General features: G+C 50.6%; 1 protein-coding gene across 1 annotated transcript; it reads right to left on the bottom strand.

Moving 5' to 3' along the window:
- Positions 1 to 6: 6 nt before the first annotated feature.
- Positions 7 to 18,713, bottom strand: LOC142700226 (CCR4-NOT transcription complex subunit 1-like). The gene is given in 42 exon segments (XM_075848091.1): positions 7 to 196; positions 267 to 515; positions 590 to 821; positions 1,051 to 1,204; positions 1,207 to 1,219; positions 1,302 to 1,410; positions 1,492 to 1,634; positions 1,719 to 1,913; positions 1,995 to 2,114; positions 2,221 to 2,325; positions 2,701 to 2,841; positions 2,937 to 3,233; positions 3,325 to 3,455; positions 3,525 to 3,777; positions 3,869 to 3,946; positions 4,024 to 4,134; positions 4,213 to 4,329; positions 4,396 to 4,575; positions 5,014 to 5,154; positions 5,238 to 5,477; positions 5,546 to 5,624; positions 6,261 to 6,547; positions 6,704 to 6,828; positions 10,075 to 10,203; positions 10,295 to 10,496; positions 10,586 to 10,736; positions 10,812 to 10,963; positions 11,040 to 11,162; positions 11,279 to 11,398; positions 11,729 to 11,969; positions 12,044 to 12,171; positions 12,251 to 12,421; positions 12,528 to 12,638; positions 12,715 to 12,841; positions 13,553 to 13,721; positions 14,446 to 14,649; positions 15,137 to 15,191; positions 15,327 to 15,395; positions 15,469 to 15,567; positions 15,782 to 15,889; positions 16,675 to 16,931; positions 18,624 to 18,713. Coding segments are annotated over 41 exon segments (6,129 nt in total). The 5' UTR covers positions 16,777 to 16,931; positions 18,624 to 18,713; the 3' UTR covers positions 7 to 28.
- Between the last annotated feature and the right edge of the window lie 1,683 nt (positions 18,714 to 20,396).

Genomic DNA, 20,396 nt, shown 5'->3' with positions numbered 1-20,396 from the left:
GCTCCGCAGCTTCTCCAGGGACGGACACTTACCAGAAAGCCGTGAGAGTCTGGAAATTGATGGTCTCGAGCACGTGCTCCGGAGCGTTCAGCTCAAGCAGCAACATAATGAAGATCCGATGATACGGCAACTGCTGGAACTCGCTCTGCCTCACCTCATGGTCCTGAAGCAGAACCCCCACCACGATACCCAGGACCTGCAGGTACCACAAGAGGAGTCAGCACCGGATCAACAAACCAACCCCCACCCTGCAGACAGACACGCACTTTATTGAGGAGATTGATCTTGGTCACGGTGTTGGTGGCCTCTCCAGAATGCTTGACCAGAAGAGCGATCAGTCTCACAAAGGCGTCCAGGTTATGGTAACACTTGGCCCGGATCATGGTGGGGTTGGCCGCAGGGTTGTGCTGCTGTTCTGCCTGCGCTCGGTAACTGATCTCCACACACATCTCCGTGCACAGCCGGAAGAAGCGCGTGATCAGGTCATCCGTCTTCAGGATTCCTTGCTGATGCATCTGACAGGACAATACAGGTTACCTCAGACCCAGCGCACCCCAATCCCTGCACAGAACATGGGGCGCGCACTCACCTGACCGACGAACGCAGAGAAGGCCTTGGTGCTGTCCCGTCCGGCAGCCGCAGAGTGGTACAGGTTCACCCACTCTCTCAGCAGATATTCGGCTTTCTCTCGCAGGCCTGGAGGATCATCGTACTCTGAAGCTTGGGAGATGCCAGAATGCATCATGAAGTTAGGCCCCCCCTGAGCCCGCTCAATCATGGCTTCAAAATTGGAGCGCAAAACATCCATCAGCTGGGGAAGCCTGAGACAGCAGGAGACAGACACCTAAATAGCAGGACGTCTACTGACGAGACAACACCCACAACCACATGTACCCCAAATACTGTGGAGCCCCCCACACCACACGCTGCTCACGAGAAACAGGCATTGGGTGAGGAGCACGTTTCCTGTGGCACCATAGCGTAACCTCCGTCCTACACCAGAACACAGGTTTAAAGATGGTGCAGAGCCCTCCGCCCCCCCGTACTCACCCTTCAGGGGCATTGCCTCTAGAGTGGGCATTGATACGCATCAGGGTTTCTATGGTGTGGAAAAACTCTGCTTCAGTCACATGGCTGACGCTGCGCTCATCCACCAGCAAGATCTTCACCAGCTGCATGGCAAAGGCCACGGCCATGTAATTCAGCCGTTCTCCATGGACTGGACAAAAACACAACAAGATTAAAGCAGGAGAACGAGAGCAGGAAAATGGGCACGACCCGACCGCTGCTCCGGCAATTACCTGAGCCAGATGGACATCGTACTGCTGCATGTTCACCAGATGGTTCCGGATCAGCAGCTCCACCGCCTCCACGTTGTATTTGTATTCATCCCGGCACTCGATTAAACACCTGCAGCGCAAACAGACGTGAATATTGGACTAGAACAGACCCTCCCCCCCCCATGCCACGCCCGGGACACGGTCCTCTCACCTAGTGATCTGTTTATTGCACCACGGAGAACCATAGGCCCGTCCGTCCTGCAGAGCCTTCAGGACGAGGAGATGACACTCCCGGTATCTCAGGAGGAGGTCGGCGTCGGCCCCACTCGTGGCATCCAGGAGCCCCTCAACAGCCTGAGCAGGAGACAGATCACAGGACATGGATTACACGGGTACAAGCTGCTGCTCCGTGACGGCGGCACTCACAGCGGGTCTCACCTTCTGCAGAAGACCCAACGCAGCAATGGCATCTCTAGAGTTTCTAGCAAGGGCCACAGCTTCCAGTAAACTGCGCAGAGCCTGGGCCTGGGGGTTCATGGACAGCGCAGGAGGAATTGCATGCAGATGCTGCTCCAGCTCCGTTATACACTTGTCATAAATCTGAGCAACATCATCGGTGGCCCAGGCTTGTTGCTGTAAATGAGAGGGAGATTTAAGAGCCGATGATCTGGAACCACCGCCAGAGCAGGAGAACCAGGTCACTGCGGCCATTACCTTCATGGGCTGAGCCAAGAATCCCGTGGGCTGGGTCAGATCGTTGGTGGGTAGGAAGCCCGGAACATTACGTGCAAATTCCTCATAAACAGCCAGCTGCTTGGGGTCCACACCGCCGACCTGCGGGGGCACAATCAGGCCAATTACAATAGTTACTCGTCAGGCCACAAGGGGCCGGGAAATCAGCAAATCCCCCCACAGGCTCAGCTTATTATGGACGCGTTACCTTCAATCTGATCTGTTCCGGCATGCGTTCCGCTTGATACGTCAGCACCACGGGGTCACAGTAGCGGCGGCCTTCCTGCCTGGCATGCTTCCTCAACTCAAACTCCTGTGCAGCGAGACAGGGAAACCGTGAGCAAGACCCTAAACCTGCAAAACCGTGTCACATACTGTGGGGACATCGAGCTGCTGGATCTATTAGACACAGCAGTAGCAGAATACAGTGCCACACACTCCTAGTACATAATCACCATTAGACTGATCCCACACCATATCTGTCCCTGTACAGCAGTAGCAGAATACAGTGCCACACTCCTAGTACATAATCACTATTAGACTGACCCCACACCATATCTGTACAGCAGTAGCAGAATACAGTGCCACACACTCCTAGTACATTATCACTATTAGAACAGGACTGCGGATGTTCCCTCCAAGCTCGTTTTACACATTCAAAACTTAAGGGGGCAGGAAGGCGACATACGGTGGCAAGTCTTTTGTCCATTTCCGGCCCAGCCTTCTCCACCGCCGTCTTCTGGATGAAGCAGCAGGCCAGTTCACAGTTATCCTGAGCCAGCTGAGCAGCCGCCTGTTCCATCATCTCGCGCTGCTGAGGAGAGGCCGCCTGCAGGAGACACAAGTCATAAATAATGAAGAGCTGCGCGCGCGCCACCCCCAAACCACAGATCAGACTGATCAGCTTTACAAACTGAAAGATACCCGCATAGCTGTGGCAAAACTGTTCTTCAGATTGGTTGCGATGCTCATCAGCAGGGGCTCCCGGCAGGTGATCATGGCCATGCCAGCCGTGAGATTCCGCATCATGTGATGAGCCGCCACCCTCATCCGAGACTCCTCAGAATCCAATGCAAAATCCTTCCGCACAATCTGCTCACAAGTGGTCATTGCGATCTTGATGGATCGATCCACCACAGGGTGCACCAGTTCCTGCACCGCACGCTCTATAGCCTGGCGCACACACTGCTTGAGCTGTGGATGCGCCTGGAAGAGAGGAATCTGGGAGAAAAATACATGAAAAAAAACCTCATGAGATTGTTCTTGGAGGAAAGGGAGGGGGATAGCGAGGGCCGAGGCACAGGGCACTTACTGTAGGATTAAGAGTGATGTGAGGAGCGAGTCCGGCTAGAGAATAGACATGGATGTCATGGTAGCTGTACTGCGGCTGCGGCGGTGCGGTGGCCGTGCACGTGACGCTGGGCGGTGGCGCTGTGGCCGTTGCTGAAAGACAAGAAATCCATTAGATCCAGATAACAGAAGACGATGAGCGATGCACCAGACGATTCCTACCTGTGAAGACGGCATCAGACTCCTGCTTCTCAACTGAAGCCCAGAGCTTGCCAGCGGTACGGATGGCATATTCATTGGCATTGGTGATGGGTGGCAGCTCCTCTGGCTGTTTCACATCTTTTTTGGGGGCAGAAAGTTGCTCATCCAATGATTTCAGACGATCCTTGTCCTTCAAGAGGCTGCCAGGCTTCAAGTCATTGAGGTCTATGGCGAGGTTTTTACATAGAACTTCAATCTCAAACTTCAGATTCAGCTGGAGATAAAAGTAACATCGATGTGCGTCAGACAAGGCATCAAGGTCTGATCTGCCCAACCCCACAGACCGGGAGTCCTGGTCACCTCACCTTCAAGTCATGTTCTTGATGAAGCTCTGCCAGGACATTCATTATAGCCATAGTCCATGGATTCGGGGGGCGGAAAACCTGAAAGAAACAAAGAAAACGGTGAGAAAGTAACCAAAAAGTGTCCAATACGAGGCGCATCCAGGACGGCCACGTACCACGCTCCGGATACTGGACTCCAACACTTTGGCAACAAAAGGCACAACGTAGAGGAGCTCCTGCTGTCCCTTCATGTACGCTTCCAGCAGCAGGGACTTCACATCCAGGTCCTGCGAGGAGAAGAAAAAGGGACTGAGAAATGGGCAAGAAGCCACAGAGCGGGAGCAGACGGCCATCATTCTACTGACTGTGTGCAGGATGGGCTTGTTCTTCGCCAGCGTGATCATTCCGAGCCAGTGGCCCAAGTTCTTCAGCAGCGAGCGGTCAGAGAAGTTGGCGGCAGCTTTGTCAGATGTCAGAAGCACCTGAAGAAGACACGAGTGATCAGTGAGGCGGCCCTATACCGGGGAGGGGAGGGGGGGGGGGATTACCTTTATATTCCTGTAGGTCTCGGCCAGAACCATTTTGTTGAAGTCCAGGTGTTTCAGAGCATCCAGGAAGTTCGAGTATAAGCTGTGGAAGTTCAGTTCGATGCTGACTCTCTTCATCACCAGATACTGAGACACCCAAGGCATGAATTCATCTTTCACCGTCTCCTTCAGCTCTTCCACCTGTCACATAACAGCGCAGGGGATTAATAGTAACCCCCGTCCCAATACACAACCCCAGCACCTGTTCAGAGACGAATTCCACAAACGATAACCCCCACCCGGGACGACCTCTAATCATACCAGCCGCCATCTGAGGGGGCACGGGCTGGATATGGAGATCTTTCCTACACCGGTGGAGTTTACCAAATCCTTAGATGAATAATTATACCCAGAACCCAAATCCTGACGCATTCTACAGAGAGGACATTAGTATTTTCACTTGGACGTCCGCGCTGCAGGTCCTGGATATTTGCACAGACAGGTCTGGAGTCGGTGCTGAGACATCTCTAGAGAGTCTGGACAGAGAACCCGTCACATCCACAAACGTGTGCAGAGAATAAGAGGATCATTCTCCGAGCAGGCACCTCATGAGCGGATCCCGTCCCCCCCGGCGCTCACCTTCTGCGTCATGTTGGACTGGGACAGGTTGTTGAAGATGAATGCGATCTTCTCTTGCACATTCTCTGGCGGCTCCACGGTTCTCTCGGCCTGGTCCGTGGCCACAAGCAGCGTGTCTATGTTGGTAGTGTTGATTGACGGCTGAATTAAAGAGCAGTTGGTTAGTAACATCAGAGCGACATTATCACCACAGAAACGATGACTGCCCACTGGTGGATCGTTACCGGCACATCCTTCTTGAAGCTGACACCGGTGGGTCTGGTTATGGTGATTGTTTTGGCGGACGTTGTGGCGGTCGAGGTGGTGACTGCGTTTGTGCTCACCGGACCGGGAAGCGGAGCTTTGGCTGGGACCTGGGCCTGGGCTTGTGCCTGGGCTTGGGAAAGTGCAATGCTTCCAGGAGTGGTGATGGAACCCTGCATCTTGACCGGAGGATCCCGGGACTGCTGGCCGTACTCTATGTACTGAGGAAGAACCAGAGTCAGAGGAAGTCAAATAAGCAGAAGAAACCTTTCCAGGTGGAGACTCTTACCTCCTGCAGATGATGAGGGAACTGGATAAAGTGACTGATTGAAGCCAAGTGCTGACAATACTGGGGGTAATCTTTCAATCTAAAAATCACAAACCAAGCGATGAGCAGATGAGCACAGTCCCGACATACCGAGTCACAACCAGACATGATTTTACAGTAATACGGCGGGAGGTTAATGATCAGAGACGGACTCCCCTCCTAAGGCTGGGTTCATGTCACGGTCAAAAAAGGTTTTTTCTGGGAACCGCATTTTGACCACAACATGAGCCCAGTTTAAGACCAACTAGACCTGGACATCAGATAATCCACGCTGTGCCGCAGGCCATCAGTGAGCTAAATACCCGCATAGAAGAAAGGAAAACCACAAGATGAAGGACTATGTGCAGCAAGACCCCGCGGCGCACTACAAGCGGCAGACTCAATACTGGAGGCGTTGGCGGTAACTCTCCGTCCAGCTTAACAGATGGAGAGCTGCTGAATTCCTGCGGTCAGCCAGGAGGTGGGAAGCTTCCCTGGCCGATCAGTATCTAACTTGACCAGGGCCAGAAGGAACTGCTCTTGGATCCTGCGAGGCTTTGTCCCGGCCGGAGCTTCTGTAACTTGGGAACTGACTGAGAAATGGCCAGAGAGGAGCTGCAGCCGCACAAAGCCCCGACAAACATCACCATATTACTACCATTTACACGTCAGCGATGAAGCAAACGTCCAGACTTGCCTGTTTTTAAACCTATCTAGTGCAGCGATGCCAAAGAAGTACATTTTGGATCCATAAGGTTTGCGGAGCGCTTCTAGTACATAGCGCAGTGCCAGTCCCAGAGCCATGTAAGTGACCAGTCCCTTTTCAATGATCCCACCAAACAAGCAGGCCGTTATATGAAGCTCCTTGTCCGGGTACTGGGGGAAGAAGCGATACTCCTCAAACAGGTTTCTCAGCATACAGTTGAAGACTTCGCGCTCCCGCTTGATATTGGAATCTTTGAACCTCTGCAGCATTTCCAGCACCTGAAAGAGACCAAAGAGCATTAATGAGCAGCCGTGGTGTCGTCCTCGGGGCCTCGTGCTCTAAAAGGTCAGACATTGTATGTGAGGCGCAGACATCATAAAAGCCTTATACATGGATTGTCAAATCATCATGGAAGAAAGTGCCTAGAGACAGACCTCATCCACAGACATGGTCGGGTGAGGCGGCTGGTTGTAGATCCGTTGGAAGTAGCTATTTGCCTCATCATCGATCTCTTTAGTAAAGTGCTGGTTCGCCTCTGGCCACACCTGAGACAGATCCGCTGCAGGAAACACAGGTGGTTAGGAGAGGTACATACATACTGACCACAGGTGGACAGGAGAGGTACATACATACTGAACACAGGTGGACAGGAGAGGTACATACATACTGACCACAGGTGGACAGGAGAGGTACATACATACTGAACACAGGTGGACAGGAGAGGTACATACATACTGAACACAGGTGGACAGGAGAGGTACATACATACTGACCACAGGTGGACAGGAGAGGTACATACTGAACACAGGTGTTAGGAGAGGTACATACATACTGAACACAGGTGGATAGGAGAGGTACATACATACTGACCACAGGTGGACAGGAGAGGTACATACATACTGAACACAGGTGGATAGGAGAGGTACATACATACTGAACACAGGTGGATAGGAGAGGTACATACATACTGAACACAGGTGGATAGGAGAGGTACATACATACTGAACACAGGTGGATAGGAGAGGTACATACATACTGACCACAGGTGGATAGGAGAGGTACATACATACTGAACACAGGTGGATAGGAGAGGTACATACATACTGACCACAGGTGGATAGGAGAGGTACATACATACTGACCACAGGTGGACAGGAGAGGTACATACATACTGACCACAGGTGGACAGGAGAGGTACATACATACTGAACACAGGTGGACAGGAGAGGTACATACTGAACACAGGTGGACAGGAGAGGTACATACTGAACACAGGTGGACAGGAGAGGTACATACTGAACACAGGTGGATAGGAGAGGTACATACATACTGACCACAGGTGGATAGGAGAGGTACATACATACTGAACACAGGTGGATAGGAGAGGTACATACATACTGACCACAGGTGGATAGGAGAGGTACATACATACTGACCACAGGTGGATAGGAGAGGTACATACATACTGACCACAGGTGGATAGGAGAGGTACATACATACTGACCACAGGTGGACAGGAGAGGTACATACATACTGAACACAGGTGGACAGGAGAGATACATACTGACCACAGGTGGATAGGAGAGGTACATACATACTGACCACAGGTGGATAGGAGAGGTACATACATACTGACCACAGGTGGATAGGAGAGGTACATACATACTGAACACAGGTGGATAGGAGAGGTACATACATACTGACCACAGGTGGATAGGAGAGGTACATACATACTGACCACAGGTGGATAGGAGAGGTACATACATACTGACCACAGGTGGATAGGAGAGGTACATACATACTGACCACAGGTGGATAGGAGAGGTACATACATACTGACCACAGGTGGACAGGAGAGGTACATACATACTGAACACAGGTGGACAGGAGAGGTACATACTGAACACAGGTGGACAGGAGAGGTACATACTGAACACAGGTGGACAGGAGAGGTACATACTGAACACAGGTGGATAGGAGAGGTACATACTGACCACAGGTGGACAGGAGAGGTACATACATACTGAACACAGGTGGATAGGAGAGGTACATACATACTGAACACAGGTGGATAGGAGAGGTACATACATACTGAACACAGGTGGACAGGAGAGGTACATACATACTGAACACAGGTGGACAGGAGAGGTACATACTGAACACAGGTGGACAGGAGAGGTACATACTGAACACAGGTGGACAGGAGAGGTACATACTGAACACAGGTGGATAGGAGAGGTACATACATACTGAACACAGGTGGATAGGAGAGGTACATACATACTGACCACAGGTGGACAGGAGAGGTACATACATACTGAACACAGGTGGATAGGAGAGGTACATACATACTGAACACAGGTGGATAGGAGAGGTACATACATACTGAACACAGGTGGATAGGAGAGGTACATACATACTGACCACAGGTGGATAGGAGAGGTACATACATACTGACCACAGGTGGATAGGAGAGGTACATACATACTGACCACAGGTGGATAGGAGAGGTACATACATACTGACCACAGGTGGATAGGAGAGGTACATACATACTGAACACAGGTGGACAGGAGAGGTACATACATACTGACCACAGGTGGATAGGAGAGGTACATACATACTGAACACAGGTGGATAGGAGAGGTACATACATACTGACCACAGGTGGATAGGAGAGGTACATACATACTGACCACAGGTGGACAGGAGAGGTACATACATACTGAACACAGGTGGACAGGAGAGGTACATACTGAACACAGGTGGACAGGAGAGGTACATACTGAACACAGGTGGACAGGAGAGGTACATACTGAACACAGGTGGATAGGAGAGGTACATACTGACCACAGGTGGACAGGAGAGGTACATACATACTGAACACAGGTGGATAGGAGAGGTACATACATACTGAACACAGGTGGACAGGAGAGGTACATACATACTGAACACAGGTGGACAGGAGAGGTACATACTGAACACAGGTGGACAGGAGAGGTACATACTGAACACAGGTGGATAGGAGAGGTACATACATACTGAACACAGGTGGATAGGAGAGGTACATACATACTGAACACAGGTGGATAGGAGAGGTACATACATACTGAACACAGGTGGATAGGAGAGGTACATACATACTGACCACAGGTGGATAGGAGAGGTACATACATACTGACCACAGGTGGATAGGAGAGGTACATACATACTGACCACAGGTGGATAGGAGAGGTACATACATACTGAACACAGGTGGACAGGAGAGGTACATACTGAACACAGGTGGACAGGAGAGGTACATACATACTGACCACAGGTGGATAGGAGAGGTACATACATACTGAACACAGGTGGATAGGAGAGGTACATACATACTGAACACAGGTGGACAGGAGAGGTACATACATACTGACCACAGGTGGACAGGAGAGGTACATACATACTGAACACAGGTGTTAGGAGAGGTACATACATACTGACCACAGGTGGACAGGAGAGGTACATACATACTGAACACAGGTGGACAGGAGAGGTACATACTGACCACAGGTGGACAGGAGAGGTACATACATACTGAACACAGGTGTTAGGAGAGGTACATACATACTGACCACAGGTGGATAGGAGAGGTACATACTGACCACAGGTGGACAGGAGAGGTACATACATACTGAACACAGGTGGACAGGAGAGGTACATACATACTGACCACAGGTGGATAGGAGGTACATACTGAACACAGGTGGATAGGAGAGGTACATACATACTGACCACAGGAAAGGGACGGGAGCGCAGAACTTACTCTGTTGGAATGTCGGCTGATTGAGTCCAGAAGTGCTGAGTTTTCTTTGTCCAAACGGGTCGTTATTCACTGCAGGAAGCCCTAAGCCCCCTGTACCCATTCCAGAAAGACTGCCTGTGCCGAGCCCACCTAAAAAAAGACCACACATCACAATCAGTGGCCATCGCCACACAACATATCCCACTGATGGAAGGCGGTGTATAGAGGGTGACGACAGTACCTGGTAGCTGAGAGGAGAGGCTTCCGAGGCCACTGAATGACGTGGATTGGCTTGGGGTGGTCAGTGGTGGAAACGCCTTTGCTGGTGACTGTGGGGTGCTGAAGGCAGAGCCCAGGTTTGGGGGGAAAGCAGGCAAGCTCTGTGTGTGAGGAGCAGCAGAACCACCAATGCTGAGGGAGGCCATGGCAGCAAGAGGATCAATCTAATACAAAAATCAGACGAGGAGCGACTTTGGTGAATAACCGCAGGGTAATACAGACGTTATTCATATAAAATCTGAGAGCAAGCTACCTGCACTGGAGAAATTGCATCCAAGCTGCTGGTACTGGGTGGACGACCCTTCGGCATCACTCCCGGCGGTGGCTGACGAGCCTTGTTCACCACATTACTACAGTTGGCAACCATGGTAAGAATCGTTTCAGACAGTTCCTGTGACACACTCCTGTAAGAGAGCAGATTTACAGCCACAGCGCGTCACACGCGGTACAATAACCCAAGTGCAGATCTATGGACCTACCCAGCACAGGCCTGAAGACACGCCAGCATTGTCGCAAGGGTTTCTGGAGGAAGTTGGGCGCTTTTGGGTTGGTCTTTATCTGGAGCGATGCCGCCAAGTATGGAAGGACAGCGTCGTTTGAGGAACGTCATGCAGGCCTGGACAAAAGGCTCCTGAGAGAGAGGAAGAATGAAGCCTCAATCTCATAAGAGAAGGGTTGAAAAACAAGAAAGGAGGGACGAGCATTACCCCATGTTCCCGGATCTTGTCAGTCAGCCATTTGTCCAGTTTGAGGTATTCCCGTCGGGAGGCGAGTGCAGCAAGGTCAATAACAAAGGCAAATGGAGTAGCATTCAGCAGCATCGACAAGGCCTAGACAAAAAGATTATTCACTAAACACAGATCACAAGTCACCATTTTACTGGCTACGTCCCAGGGGCCCCTCAGAGCCTAAAAATCAAACTCCAAATATTCACCACAACACTCACCTTCAAGTCTTGGGCCACATCAAGTATACGAGAAAGCCGAGCCTGGTCATACTGTTCACCACGCATGTACCACTCTGCCATGGCATGCATGATCAGCTGCCGGATGGAGGGGGACTGGCCCTAGATTACCAAGCACTACAGTTACGGTTCATTCAGACAACACTGCCCACCACCTGCCCTGCGGCTGGACGAAGGCAACGGGGTGGATTCAGATGTGAACTAGGAGCTAAACAATATTTACTAGACGTAGGTATGACAGCTGAACGGAGGAGCGTCTGTAGAAGACCGACTGCGGTCCAGGCATGCAAAACTGTGTACAATGCAGGCTTAAGCATCTTGTAGCTTCTGTTCAGTTCATGGTTTGCAGATTACTGGAGTCTCTACTCTTATGCCGTGTCCCCCCCACCCCCCCCCAATGACAGTGGCAGCAGCAGCAGCGTCGACACTCACCTGGCCGTGCCACGCATAGTGCAAAATGATGGCGGAGTTGGGATGGTTACCAAGAAATATTGGCATCAGTGTGGAGATGAGCTCATGACGCAGGGTGTTCCACGAGGGGTTGATCTGGAGTAATGCCAGCACCAGCATATCCGGACAGTGTTTGATGGGATAGCTGAAGAGCTGTTTGACTTGCTCATACAGTCCCACCTCAGCCAGCCGAAGCAGGGACTCAATCAGCTCAAGACTTTTCCTAAAAACCAGAATCCATCAATCATTCATATGCCAGACACCAAAACCACTTCACCCAATGATCAGCAAACTCACCATGTTGCAATCTCCCGATTGTCATCCTCAGGGGGAGCCTTCAGTATATCAGTGGCCACAGCATGACAGGGGAAATCCGCAAAGCAGAAAATATCTGGATTCATCAGGGAATATTGGATGAAGGAGAGCTGAGAGAGAAATCCGGCTTAGAAGTGCAATAAATGATGGCGATGCACCCACCCCCCTCACACAAGACCCCTCACTAACCTGTCCCTCCGCATGCTTCCAAGCCCTGTAGATCAGGTCAACAGGGAACACGTCCATACCAAGTCCCCTCTGGATGCCGTACACCACCGTCTGGAGGGCTTTACTGTCACGAATTAGGAACATTGCATTGTCGAGCTCATAGATGACATCTTTGAAGTTTAAGCCTGGATTCTGCAGGAATCAAAGAAAAGCCGTCAAGTTCTGTGGGGAAGGATTAACCAGACAGACCGGTGTTCACAGCAATGAGGCCCCTCCATCCTGCCCAGCAATCACTTACCAGCTCCTTCACCACGTCTATGAAGACCTCTACGTTCCACGTGTGGGCCTGCACGCTGTCATTTTTGTCTTTACCATCGCTCCAGATTCCACTACCAGGAGATGAAATCGACTACAAAATACAGACACAGGTCAGAACTGGCACTCAGACACCAGCCTCGCCATACAGGGAATCTAGAGACCCTCACCTGTAGGGAGATGCCATCTGTCAGCCCTGAATGTGTCCGGGCCATCATTCCTAGTACCCGAGCAACCTGCACAGCAGTTACTTCTCGGACACCGAACTGAACAATGATATTGCGGCATTCCTCCACACTGAAAAACAAGATCCATGAGGGCACATCAATATCCGTACCATAAAAACCAGTACGAGTGCCCACCCATCCCCCCCATAGACTCCAGGTGCCCTGCCCATCCATCCCCCCATAGACTCCATGTGCCCTGCCCATCCGTCCCCCCCCCATAGACTCCATGTGCCCTGCCCATCTGTCCCCCCCCCCATAGACTCCATGTGCCCTGCCCATCTGTCCCCCCCCCCATAGACTCCATGTGCCCTGCCCATCTGTCCCCCCCCCCATAGACTCCATGTGCCCTGCCCATCTGTCCGTCCCCCATAGACTCCAGGTGCCCTGCCCATCCGTCCCCCCCATCGACTCCAGGTGCCCTGCCCATCCGTCCCCCCCATCGACTCCAGGTGCCCTGCCCATCCGTCCCCCCATCGACTCCAGGTGCCCTGCCCATCCGTCCCCGTCCCCCATAGACTCCAGGTGCCCTGCCCATCCATTCCCCCCCCCCCATAGACTCCAGGTGCCCTGCCCATCTGTCCCCCCCCCATAGACTCCATGTGCCCTGCCCATCTGTCCCCCTCCCCCCATAGACTCCATGTGCCCTGCCCATCTGTCGTCCCCCCCCCATAGACTCCATGTGCCCTGCCCATCGCCAATATATCACAAACTAAGTAGTTTAAACTGTATTGGGGCACAATCTGAGACACTAGTTATCAGCCACGCTCCTCCTAATACTAACCTGGCACAGAAGCTGTAGCCCACTTCTTGCATGAAGTCCGCCAGGGAACTGTCCATCATGGTTTTTGTGATTCCTCCAGAGTCAGAAAGAATCCGGTCCATCAGGATGTCCCGTTTTTCAGGGTAGAGGAGTGGTGCAAGCACCACCGGACAGCGCTCCTGGGGGAAATCTGGGACAACGAAGAGAGAACAGACATGAGCAGAACAGCAAATAATCCAATCACTGCAGGGAGACGCCTCAAAACCGGGCCCCGTCCACACAACCCGATCACAGCCAGCAGCTTCATGTGTAATCCCTAAGGACATGTCCGCAGTCCATCCGCCAGGGACTAGGCAGAACATTACACACAGATTCTGCCTCATACATTGCAAAGGGTGAAATCCGTGACCATTTAATAGCTGCAGGTATCTCTCTCTCTATAATCATCCACATGTATTGTTAGTGCGAAATCTGCAGCTTGTGAATTCACCCCAATACAGCACGGAGACATCGGTACATGCGGCGTACGAAAATGGTTGTGACCTAAACTACAGACAGGCATCAATAGGAGAGCCAGCTTAAGGGTGGCGGGGGATTGGATACGAGCACCGGACCTGAACTAAAAAGGATACGGAAACACAAATATCACTTCACTCGAGCAGCGTATTTATTATAAGGTCATGTGCACGAGACCCAAGTAAACCGGCAGACACTTAAGAGTCACTGAAACCGTTTCACCGCAGCCTCAGAACCAGGAGAAACCCCCACAATGCTCAGCGGCACAGTCCACAGGAAGGTTGGGGCTTATGGCCTGGGCCAGAGATACAAGCTTCATTATGATCATTCTTCATATCCGTACAGTGTGGAGCAATGAAACGTTATTATAGGAGAGGCCGCACGTGACCCGTCAGTACCTCTGCGGAGGGTCTTGAGGAAAGCTACAATCTGCTCCTGTCCGACCCCGAAGGCTCCCTTCTGGCCGAAAAGGAGATTGGAGAGGAGGAGGTGCAGGACCTCTATGGCGATGTCTTGGAATCCACCTTCTTGGCTGCCACTAACGTCCACGTCTACGTAAGAGCGCAGGAGATCCGGGAGCTTCTGCTTCACAAACTGCGCAGCTGGAAAACAAGTGATTACAGCGGATCAGACGCTTCACCAGGCCGGGAGCAGTCTGTACGGTGGGGGAGACTTCAGAACGCTCCATAAAGTATCGCACAGATTCTAGGGAAGAGTTACCAGTGATCTCACCTCCGACACCGAGCAGAAACAGTCAAGGGTTTGGGCAAATTTACACAGCAGATTCGTAGTAGAAATTTTATACACGTGAAAGACTTTTCTACAGCAGGGAAATCTGCAAGCCCTGATCAGATGTTGGTGTGTGAATTCGCCCTTATGAAGCATCCCCAGCAATTACCGGCCAGAGCCCGATTCACTGCTGATTACAGGTGGCTTGTTTTTTACACCATTGACCGTACTAGATTCTGCAGAGATCCGCCCTCACATTGCGCAGATCCCACTTTTTGGATTACAAAAATAAATTCCTGCATGTGAAAGTCCAGCGGTCGGCGGCACCAGAATAACCAAAGCTGCAAGGAGAACACTTACCAAATCCAGACAGGTCAGAGCTGGAAGAGTTGAGAAGAGCCAAGCCAAAGACCACCTGAAAGTGAATACAGGCATTAACCCCGAGTAGTCCACACCCCCAACTGCACACAAGAGACACCCCACTAACAGCCATATTAGCTGGCAGAGACTTGGCCGACATCAGCACAACCTGCAGGAAACTCGCACTTACTTCTTGGACTTTACTAAGCTTCAGAACTTTACTCAGCTGGGCAAAAAGATGAGGCGACGGCTTCAGGCTCTGCAATACAAGGAGAACATGACCCCAGGGTCCTCCATGGTGGTCCGGCTTATTCTACATCTCATACACTTACCTTCTGATAGTGCAAAGGATGGTCAATGGCGTACGCGAGAGTGGAGATGAAATTCGGTTTGGTTATCAGCGAGGTGCACTCCTGGATCAGAAACTGTGTCTACAGAGAAACGAGGGCAGACGTCACAGGACGGGCAGGCGTCACAGGACGGGCAGGCGTCACAGGACGGGCAGAGCTACACCACAGCGTCCTCACATATGGTTTTAAATACTAAGATACGGTTGATCACGTGCAGCATGGGGGGGGGGGGTCATGCAATATCCGGGGCCCTCCAGCACTTTTAAATCACCAGGTAGATTAATACTCCACATACCTGATGAAAATCTTTGCCACTGCTTTTACCATCGCCACTAAAATCCACATGAGAGAATAGACAGCGTAACAAGTGCCTGTCTGCCTCCGGGCCGTGACGATTCACAATCTAAAAAACAGGGTAGAAAACATGGTTGACCCGACCACCAGATACAGGTGACAACAAAACGCAGAATAGAAAAAGCCCAACCCCAACAACTGCGACCTCCACCATCTACTGTATAACACCCATCATCACAGGCTCATCTGTTCTCCATTCAGAGGACCCTGCGGTGTCAGATCCTGGTGGTGTCATTGTCTGCTCTGTAACTACTCGGAGTGCTGCTTTATGGTTGGAAGTACATGGCATTGGTAGATCTAGTGTCTTATTGCAGGAACGTCTTTTAAAGGGGTATTTAGGTGTAAGACATTCATGGCATCTCCACAAAACTTGAATGGTAGAGCGCTCACTGCACCAGGCGGAGAACGAGAGGCGTGGACGGGCAGTGACTGGGATTACAGTTTGCCGTGTCCGTAACTCCGTCCACCTCCTCATTCGGTCTCCGTGTGGATGTAGCGGCCACACCAGGCGTGACAGGGGACAAGGGGGGTCTCTGGAGGTGGGACCAGCATCTATGTGGATATGCCATAAATATGTAAGGTAAGGGCAGCCGACAGCTAATCCTCCAAACCCCCAAACACATGAGCCCTCTGCCAAGCATGAATGTGTCCTCGATGGGGAGAGGAGGGTAAGCGGCTGCCTGGCACCGGTCAGATGTGCACGCCCTCCATTGATCATCAGGTCTCCTACAGGTTCTTACCTTTCCCCCTCATCGTCTCATGTCCCTCCGATCCTTTGTTATACTGAACTCCCGGCCTTTCTTCCCACCATACCTGGACACGACATTTACTCACGTGTTGTATTTCCAGCTGGCTGGCACGATAATTCTTCTTTGTTAGGTTGTCCACCAGGTAGCTGATCTGAGACAAGGCCAGCGAAAGCGAGTCAAGATTCATTGCTGGTTGGGGCGGAAGCAGGCGGCCGTGCCCGGCGCAAAATCACCATTATTCCCCTCTGGTCTCCGCAGACAGGTTAATTTCTTTAAATGAGCCAATTTCTGCGCTGTGTGAACAGGATCCTCAGCCTGTCCTACTGGTCAGAAACATGGCACCTGCAAGACAAACACGTACATGCCATGAGACACTGCAGGTAACCATGCCACTCAGCGGGCACACGTCACCTCAGGACTGGTTTCTAATCATTTAGTCGTTTCCTCGCGGTTTCCGTGTTAAAGTAATCTTTAGGGTCTGTTCACACGCAGTGATCTCCGGCGTATTTTGGGGAGTTTACACCTCGAAAAACACCAGAAAAAACCGAAGCTGAACGCCTACAAATCACTGCCCATTGAAATCAACGGAAAAAACAGCATTTAGTTCACATGGGGCGTCTTTACGCCGCTGTTCTAAAAACTGAGCGTAAGAAAACGCTCCGTAAAAAGTGCATGGCACTTTAGTGTTATTTGGAGCCGATTTTCCATTGAACACGATGAACAATGCCTGAATATCAGAGGCTCTGAAAACAGCTCCGTATTATCAGACGTCTTGCTTTGTGGTGTGCACAGACCCCTACAGTAGAGAGACACTGAGGAGCCGATACAGGGTTTAGCCTCATGGATCATCCTGCAGTGCAGTCACCAGGGGGCGCTCCTCGTGGACTCCACAGCTGTTCACAGGACACACGTTACTCCAGGCAAATGTGCTGCACAGTAACAGGTGCTCCTGCGAGACACGAAACACTCAGGCTTTATTCAGACAAACGGGTGTGAAATCAGAAGTGAAAAATGGGCGATCACAGATTTGCGTGCGCGGGACCCGTTTCCATGGATCCCTCATAGAATTGAGTCTATTGAGTTATCAGTGAATATAGACAAAAAAAGGACATGTCCTACTTATTCACGGGCCCTTCACACAGTGCATTAAAACAGCCCCATAGAAATATACGCAGCCGCGTGACGGAAGTAAAAAAAACACCCTCCGTCACACACACGATTCATACGTTCATCTCAAAGCTTTATAAAAAAGTACAGCGGAGAAAATGTGAGGGGGGGGGGGGGGACGGACGACAATCTACATCAAAAACTAACAAGATCTCACTTCTCATGATAACAGGAATGAACCGCATACTACAACTGGCCTCATACAATGTAACGAGCTCTGCAGCTGTATCAGACATGATCATGCCATTTTTAGGCCGGGTTCACACAGTTTGTTGCAGGCAGAAAATCTGACTCAAAAGATTTTCACAGCGTTTTTCGCCTGCGGCCATTTAGCACCGAATGCAAAAATACACCGTGAAATACGCGTTCTCTTCCATTGATGTCAATGGGAGGTCAACAGCGTAAACGCACCAAGAATGGGCATGTCCCTTTTTCCCGCGAAGAAACCGCCTACGCCTCCCATTGAAATCAACGGGAGGCATTTTCGGCCGTTTTTTTCCAACGCGGTTTTTGCGTAAAAAAACCTCAGTGTAGAGGCATCTGTACCAACACGGCCGGATCTCGCGAGTCTGACCACATCATAGACATATTCCAGCAATGATAATCAGGACACATTGGCTGCTCCTGTCACTGGACAGTCACACGCAGACCCCAGATACACCGCCGTATATGTACAGAGTGACCCTCATACCACCGTACACATGGCGTCCCATGGAGCAGCCACTATATAAAGGGCGTGACATACAGGAGGTACAATAAGGCCCATGAACTAAATGGGCAGATCTATCAATGCAGAGTACAAAATGCAGCAGTAATCCAGCTGTGTGATTAACGTCTTACAAAGCCTTGGGCAGGGGGATCACTGACCGCATTAACTTGGGGATGGAGGGAGGCTGTCCTGGCTGTAACGCAGAAGGAGCTCCGGCACGTAGTCAGCCGCCGCCGAGGCTTCAGTGATGACAGCTGGGAACAAAGTCGACAAAAAATGAAAAAAAATAAAAACAGATACCAGAGAGGAACGTGCAACTAACGGAGTAAACAGAACTGGACCCCCCAACCTCACGCTGACCGGAGCTGCAGAAGGAGGCGACACGGCAGAAAAACGCTCTGTCAACCCGAAACAAACAGTAACATATCAGCGCCAGGGTCTGCGGGATACCGACGTCCACACAACCAACTCTCCCATCCCCCAAAATCTTAAGCTTGCTCAGACCAACTAAAGGAAGAAAAAGGGGTTCAGCAGCGATGCCCCAAACACCACATCATCAGCTATAGGAAGAGGGGTGCAACAAGTAACTTACAAAGGAAATATTAACGTGGAGGAGCGATGGCTGCAACACTAAAGTGGGAAACCTCTGTACAAAGAGCAGGAGCGCCTCACACCGCTTATCAGTGGTCAAAATCAATAAGTATGGCTCTGTGGCTAAAATATAATGGAGGAGAGCGGTGTAGTCAGGAATAGTATATACAGCCGCACATCTACACTATACAGTCACTACATATAATGGAGGAGAGCGGTGTAGTCAGGAATAGTATATACAGCCGCACATCTACACTATACAGACACTACATATAATGGAGGAGAGCGGTGTAGTCAGGAATAGTATATACAGCCGCACATCTACACTATACAGACACTACATATAATGGAGGAGAGCGGTGTAGAGGCAGGAATAGTATATACAGCCACACATCTACACTATACAGACACTACATATAATGGAGGAGAGCGGTGTAGAGGCAGGAATAGTATATACAGCCGCACATCTACACTATACAGACACTACATATAATGGAGGAGAGCGGTGTAGAGACAGGAATAGTATATACAGCCACACATCTACACTATACAGACACTACATATAATGGAGGAGAGCGGTGTAGAGACAGGAATAGTATATACAGCCGCACATCTACACTATACAGACACTACATATAATGGAGGAGAGCGGTGTAGTCAGGAATAGTATATACAGCCGCACATCTACACTATACAGACACTACATATAATGGAGGAGAGCGGTGTAGAGGCAGGAATAGTATATACAGCCACACATCTACACTATACAGACACTACATATAATGGAGGAGAGCGGTGTAGAGGCAGGAATAGTATATACAGCCACACATCTACACTACACAGTCACTACATATAATGGAGGAGAGCGGTGTAGACAGGAATAGTATATACAGCCGCACATTTACACTATACAGACACTACATATAATGGAGGAGAGCGGTGTAGAGACAGGAATAGTATATACAGCCGCACATCTACACTATACAGTCACTACATATAATGGAGGAGAGCGGTGTAGAGACAGGAATAGTATATACAGCCACACATCTACACTATACAGACACTACATATAATGGAGGAGAGCAGTGTAGAGACAGGAATAGTATATACAGCCACACATCTACACTATACAGACACTACATATAATGGAGGAGAGCGGTGTAGACAGGAATAGTATATACAGCCACACATCTACACTATACAGACACTACATATAATGGAGGAGAGCGGTGTAGTCAGGAATAGTATATACAGCCGCACATCTACACTATACAGACACTACATATAATGGAGGAGAGCGGTGTAGACAGGAATAGTATATACAGCCGCACATCTACACT

This window comes from Rhinoderma darwinii, unplaced genomic scaffold (genome assembly GCF_050947455.1).
Source record: "Rhinoderma darwinii isolate aRhiDar2 unplaced genomic scaffold, aRhiDar2.hap1 Scaffold_1786, whole genome shotgun sequence".
Taxonomy (NCBI): domain Eukaryota; kingdom Metazoa; phylum Chordata; class Amphibia; order Anura; family Rhinodermatidae; genus Rhinoderma; species Rhinoderma darwinii.
Note: the sequence above shows the minus strand (reverse complement) of the source record. Positions and strands in the feature narration are given on the sequence as shown.